This window comes from Hippocampus bargibanti, linkage group LG13 (genome assembly GCF_051943395.1).
Source record: "Hippocampus bargibanti isolate YZ-2025 linkage group LG13, ASM5194339v1, whole genome shotgun sequence".
NCBI classification, from domain to species: Eukaryota; Metazoa; Chordata; class Actinopteri; order Syngnathiformes; family Syngnathidae; genus Hippocampus; species Hippocampus bargibanti.
The window spans coordinates 1,883,144-1,889,959 of NC_142746.1; the positions used below are offsets into that span (position 1 = coordinate 1,883,144).

At 41.8% G+C, this 6,816-nt stretch overlaps 1 protein-coding gene across 1 annotated transcript in view; it reads left to right on the plus strand.

Annotated features, from left to right (window-relative positions):
- The first annotated feature begins 75 nt into the window (after positions 1 to 75).
- The window catches only part of crls1 (cardiolipin synthase 1), an 8,699-nt gene continuing 1,958 nt past the window's right edge, over positions 76 to 6,816 (plus strand). The window contains exons 1-6 of the mRNA XM_089012892.1: positions 76 to 614; positions 2,449 to 2,586; positions 4,890 to 5,019; positions 5,118 to 5,203; positions 5,280 to 5,348; positions 6,590 to 6,681. Of these exons, the coding sequence (XP_088869018.1) occupies positions 210 to 614; positions 2,449 to 2,586; positions 4,890 to 5,019; positions 5,118 to 5,203; positions 5,280 to 5,348; positions 6,590 to 6,681 (920 nt within the window). The 5' untranslated portion in view covers positions 76 to 209. The remainder of the gene's footprint in view (positions 615 to 2,448; positions 2,587 to 4,889; positions 5,020 to 5,117; positions 5,204 to 5,279; positions 5,349 to 6,589; positions 6,682 to 6,816) is intronic.

Sequence of the window (6,816 nt, forward strand, 5' to 3'; positions counted from 1 at the left end):
TTTAAAAAAATAATATTCGTAAAAAAAAAAAAAAGAGAGAAAATAAAGTGTTGTTTAGCGGCAGATTTACGACAAGCCCTCTCGCCGCCGCGTCACTTTACGGCAAAATGGCAGCGCCCTGGCTCCTGTCGGACCTCGCTCGGCCCTAAGCTGTAAAACTTCGTCATGGCCCGGCGGACGGAGGGCTCACCGACCGAGTGTAGGTGAACATGTTGATTTTATGTTTTCGGACCACCACGGCGTCGCTGTGCCGCAAGGCCGCCGAGTGCCTACTGTCGGCGCGCTTCGGTGCTGCGTGTCGGCCCGAGGATTCCAGGACGACATGGCGGCTCCGGCGCCGACCACTCGTCATCCCGGCGGCTGGAGGCACCTGGAGCCTCGGATGGTTGGACCGCCGCGCTCCGCGTCGCCTCGGCCCGCTTCTGTCGACTCGGTGGAGGCTGTGCCGGACTCAGCTCGCGCTACGTGGAGGTCACGGGAGCCTGGCGGTCAACTCCCGGGCTCTCTTGTCCACCGTAGGCCGAGAGCTTAGCGGGAAGAACGACCAGAAATCAGACACGCAGCAGGAGGCCCTCCCGGTACCCGGACAAGGCTTGTTTAAGTTTAAAGAACTGGTAAGCACTTTGTGGCCGTCAGTCTCACCCGTTGCTTACTGAAAATAGGTGGAGTGAAATTTAACCCATTTACTGCCAGACGTTCAAAAATGCGTCCACTCCAGTTCCAGGGTTTTTGTCATTTAACTCAAATTCCAGGACATTCAATGCAGCTTAAAGGAAAACCGACACCATTTTTTTGTTTCCTAACTGACATCAGAAAAACTTTTATAGCAACTAAAATACCCAGTACTAATATTTGTAGTCAAATGCAAAACACCAATAAAAAATGACTTAAAATGACCCAAAACTGCCACAAAATGAGCTCGAAAACTGGGCATTTTCAGAAGTCCCGCCCCCAGTTCGTGGCGTCACGCCAGGACATCTTGCCTTGCTCCAGAATCAAAACAATGACTTCAGAGAGTTCAGATTCGGAGAAGATGCTTTCTTGTTACTCATCCAGTTATGATTATGATTCAAAGAGTGTAGTGCCCAGAAAATGCACAATATGGCGTTGGAAATGGCTGCTTTGTCTGCTGGGAATTTGTGTAAATGTACACATTCTTCATGCGTGTTAACGCAATTGGCTGCGACACACAATGACTCACCATCGCATTATTTATGTTGTTTTGCTTCTAATTTCGCCATCAACACGATGTTTTCAAACCAAACAAAGTACCCAAAATGCATTGTGTGTCGCTTTCTCAGTCAGGGGCGTTCCAAGTGTGACGTCAGGGAATCGTCAGTAACTCGAAAACAAGACTTCCTGAATATTCAGCGCGAGTCTTAAAAGATAAAATATAGCTATATGCGGTGGAATCTTGTGGAAAATGTGCTCATTAGAAGTAATTTGAAGTGATTTTACAAATAACTGACGCAACTTCTCCGGAGGTGTCGGTTGTCCTTTAAAAAATGTTAGACTCTCTTCTTTCATCAGAAAAAAAAAACTTTATTTCTAGCTTATTTTGTTCTGGAGTAATATGAGGTGGCAGTGGGGGCGGCTGTACAAAAGGCAAATGCTGCCCCCTCGTGAAAAGGAAAAAAAAACATTGCCAGAGGTCTAACAGCACTTTATCAGCACCCCTTTCCCTCCCCCAAGAAAAAACAAAACCCGAACAAATTCAGGAATTCCGCTCCATGTCATGTTTCCACCTTCCCGCATTTTTTTTCCAGATACAACCAAACCCCCCACCCCCTCCCAATTATTATGAGCTATCTAACTAGCTATCTCGCTAGCTAGCTATTTATTAGCTATATAGCTGGCTGGCTACCTATATAGCTCGCTAACTATTAGCTATCAATTACCTAGCAAGCTAGCTTTCTATCTATTTCAGTTACTTCCGGGTTGAGTAAAGTAAAGTATCCTGTGACTGTAAAGTGTTCCCAGTTTTGAAAGGCGCTTAGAAATGAAATGTATTATTATTATTATTATTATTAGTTCTGCTCATACGAACATATCATTGTCTGGCGTTGCCGCTTCAGGTTCAACACGGGTTTTTGGTATGAAGAAAATCCAGCAGCTCCTGTATGTTGTTTTTCTACTTCTTTATTTCCTTTCCTCTTCCTATCATAACTTCGCTGCTGTGTTACTTCCGGGTAGAGTAAACGCTGGCGCGAATTGCTGCCGCTGCTCACCCGCACAAATAAATCCTGTGACTGTAAAGTGTCCTTGATAGTTTTGAAACGTGCTTAGAAATAAAATGTATTATTATTATTATTATTATTATTATTATCACTTCCCAAATACATTAGGGAATGGCAGTGAATGAGTTAAAATAACCAAAAGTTATGGCTCCCAGACCCCATTTTGAGAACCATTCATCTGTTAAATAGATTCTCAATTGTTACCCATCAGTACGAGAACCCGTGGACTGTCCCCAACCTGCTGTGCGTTTGTCGGATCGTCCTGGCTCCTTTCCTGGGTCACCTGATCATCCAACAACATTTCCATCTCAGCCTGGCGCTCTTCACCTTAGCCGGAGCCACTGACCTGGTAACAGACACTCGCACGATGCAAAAACAGAAAACAAAAACAACACACTGACATGTCAACGGACAGGATTTCTCCTATTAACTTTGCCCCATTCGGGGAAAGAAAAAGAAGTTGCTTGTTAGCCATTTAATGGAATCGTATGACATTGCTAAACTGCATCAACTGGTGGTGGCATCTTGTTTTTTGACTTTAAAGGTAGGACAGAAGATTGGCGTAAACTGCATTTGTTACACCATGCCTTTGCTAATCATTCAGCAGATAACGGTTGTTATATGCATGTATAACCATACGCACGTGTTATATATACAGTGAAGTCTCGTTATATCGATATTCAAGGGAGTCCGAAAAAATATCGATATAACCGGGACTATCGATATATCCGACCCTGTTTGCATGTAATTTTCTCCGTGCGTGCATAGAAATAGTATCGATATAACCGGGACTATCGATATATCCGATATCGATATAACGAGACTTTACTGTATATATATATATACACACACACACATCCGACTTACGACCGGGTTCCGTTCCGACAAAATGGTCGCAAGTCAAACGGTCATAAGTCGGAATCCATTCAAAATGGCCGACGTCACGTTTACACAACAGGATAGTGTCATGATCTGGTTGGCGACCAACGGGGGGCGCTGTCGGCCCTGCCGGCAGCCTCGCAGGTGCTGGTCGTTATAATCACTGACACTTAAAAGGACACCTGGCACGATCATCCGTTGTCGGTTCATTGTTTGCTGCTTGTTTGCTGCATGCATTGTGTATGTGTTTGTTTAACTGTGGCGGATTTTTACTTTTAGTGTTCTTTTGCTACTTTGTATTTTTCCCATTCAGATGATTTTGATGTTTTACATTTTGTTCCTGCTGACCTTTATTTTAATACAATTTGTCAAACAACCTCCTACCCACTCCTGCCTGCTTTTTGGGATCCACACCCGCCATCACCACCTCGCAAACCGTGACAGATAGTATATACGATGTCAATCTGTTGTTTTTAAGCAAGTTTTTCTTTTGAATACTATTATATACCAAACAGTTTACAGTTAATTTATAAATTTTATAACTTTTAGTGTCATTTTTATCATTTTATATTTCGTATTATCGATTTTTATTACTGTTTATATGTACAGTGAATCCTCGTTTATCGCGGGAGATACGTTCCAAAAATAGCCCGCGATAGGTGAAATCCGTGAAGTACAATGTAGTCAGGTTTTTTAAAATTTATTTTACACAATGCAAAACTGTACATACTGCAGAATGAAACAAAAAATGAAACCTATTTTTTTAATAGTTGAAAGAAAGGTGTTGTAAAACAATATTTTGCTGCCGCGCCTATTCGTCCTGACGCCGCTGCGCTGTAGCGTCTGTATTTTAGATGCTATAAATCGTTTTTCTGGTGTCTGTTAGGAAACAAAAAAATGCTGTCGATTGTCCTTTAAACATACTTATATAAACCTTTCACATACTTGTATTTGCCTTAAACATACATTCCCTACAAAATATAGCACTGAAGCAACTTACAAACAAATTCACCTTACGAACGAACATTTTTGAACGTTTGTAAGTTGGGGAGCGTCTGTATATAAAAAGTAGTTTGTTCCAGCTTCAGCTGTTAAAGCGCTATATCATTCAATATGTACAGTGAGGCCTCAACTTACGAACTTAATTGGTTCCCAGACAGAGTGTGTAAGGCGAAAAGTGTGTATCTCAAAAAAAATTCCCATAGGAAACCATTAAAATGGGAATAATCCGTTCCCGGGTTTCCATAAAATCTAGTTTTCAACTAAATAAGCCTTAAAACTACACACAACATACCTTATTCTATGTATAATAAATGTGCTATTGTATTGTAATGAAAGAAATACACTGCATTGTATCATAAAGTCACTTTATTTACATTTGTGGTGGTCATTGATGGCTTGATGGAATGGCGTTGGAGGTCGAAGGTATACGGGAATTGCTGTTTGGGAAGAGAGGCACATTACATGAGGACTTTAATTAAAGAAATAAACTGTGATCCAAGTTTTATTGACCTTTTTGATGGTCGTTGATGGCTTATGGAAGGAGAGTCACCTTCCATAAGGACTCTTGGTAACTTAACCTCTGATGCTGTTCGGTCGTGTGCTTCCACCGAAGATCACTCCGCCAGCCGTGGTGGGTGTGTATTATGAAAATAGTGCTTATTATAAGGTTTAATTTTCATAAATTTGACCTTTGTAAGACAAAAAGTTTGTAAGTTGAGGTGTTTGTAAGTTGAGGTCTCACTGTATTGTATTTGTGTGTGTCCTTCTCAGCTAGATGGTTACATCGCCAGAACGTGGCCCACGCAGAAATCAGCGTTAGGAAGCGCCCTGGACCCGTTGGCGGACAAAATCCTGATCAGCATTTTATATATCAGCCTCACGTACGCGGACATCATACCGGGTATTATTCCACGCGTGTGTTCAAACGTGGTCCTGTGAGCTGTGAGAAAAGATGCCGGTTCAGTGGCGGTGATGAAGTACCCGTTGGCTCTCTTGCAGCACCTCTGACAGCTCTGGTGGTCTTCAGGGACGTTGGTTTGATCGCCGCCGTCTTCTGGGTTAGATACAAAACGGTGCCGCCACCGGTGAGCCTTATTATTTTTTGTTATTATATTGTCTTTGCGACTTCAGAAATAATTCTTTTGTGAATGTCATTTCCAGGTGACCCTGAGTAAGTTTTTTAACCCCTGCTACACAACAGCACAACTCAAGCCGACGCTATTCAGCAAGGTGAGCTACAAGGATGTAGTTCAAACCAAAACAATCTTATCAAAACATATTGGTTTAAGTACAGCGCAGGTGTCAAAGTCAAGGCCCGCGGGCCAAATCCGGCCCGCCACATCATTTTTTTCGGCCCGCGAAAGCAAATCAAACTTGTTAAATTCCATGATGATTGCTAAAATCTGAGCCAAATTTTCATATTTTTGGATGTCAACCACAATAAAAGTCATTATTCTTGACTTCAGATTTGAAAACGAGTTATTCATTAATTTGCTGTGTGCTCTATATGTAATATTTGAAGGGATTTAAACATTGTAATGGCTTCCCCAAATTCATAACGGCCCTCGATAGGAAACCATAACTACAATGTGGCCCGCAGCAAAAAATGACTTTGACACCCCTGAAGTACAGGTAACATCCGAGTTACGACCGGCCCGCACTTACGACTATGATCGCCAGACCTTTTTTTTTTTTTTTATTCTATGCCTGGCAACGCAAAACGCAAGCAGCCGGCAACGCGTACTACAATTTTGGCCAGCCAGCATGTCACACACAGCAATCTACTATGTGACTACACTCAATACACTAGTTATACAGTGCAAATACATTCTCCTGTGCACTGCTTTTTTCCTTTGGCGTCGCCCGAGTCCGAGCGTGTGTTGGGCGACCTCTTCTGGTCGTTAGCAGGGAGAGCAGGGTAAGTATAACATTTATGAATGAACTGTACACTAAACAGCTTTGTATACATATTAGCTGTCTAAGTAGCTAGCTAGCTATATATTAGTTATCTATTAGCTAGCTAGCCAACTTCATCTACTTGAGTTATTCCCGGTTGGGTGAACACTGGCGCATGTGGCTGCCGCTGCTCACCCTCGGAAAAACTGATCCTGTGACTGTAAAGTGACAGAGACTTTTGAAAGGCGCTGATAAATGAAATGTATTATTATTATTATTATTATTATCATTACAGGTACAGTCATACAGTAATAAAAATCGATCATATGAAATATAAAATTACGTATACTATCCTGTCGTGTCAAAGTCACGTCTGCCATTTTGAATGGATTTTGACTTAAGACCATTTTGTCGGATCGGAACCTGGTCGTAAGTCGGATGTTACCTGTATCTAAATTTTCTTCATTATTGCTATGCTGTCAACATTTGCAATCATTCACATGTGTGAGAGAGTAATTGAAAATCGACATTGCCCATTATTGATCCGTTTGTGCGTTGATGCGGGGACTCAACAGGTGAACACGGCCATCCAACTGGTTCTGGTCGCGGCGTCCTTGGCAGCTCCGGTCTTCCAGTACACCGACAGCATCTTGTTGCAGGCCTTGTGGTAAGCCGCCATTATTGTGTTGTTGTTATTATTATTATTATTATTATTATTATTATTATTATTATTATTATTATTATGTTTTTTTTATATTATATTGTATATTGTATTATTATATTAGTGTTATGTTATTACTCT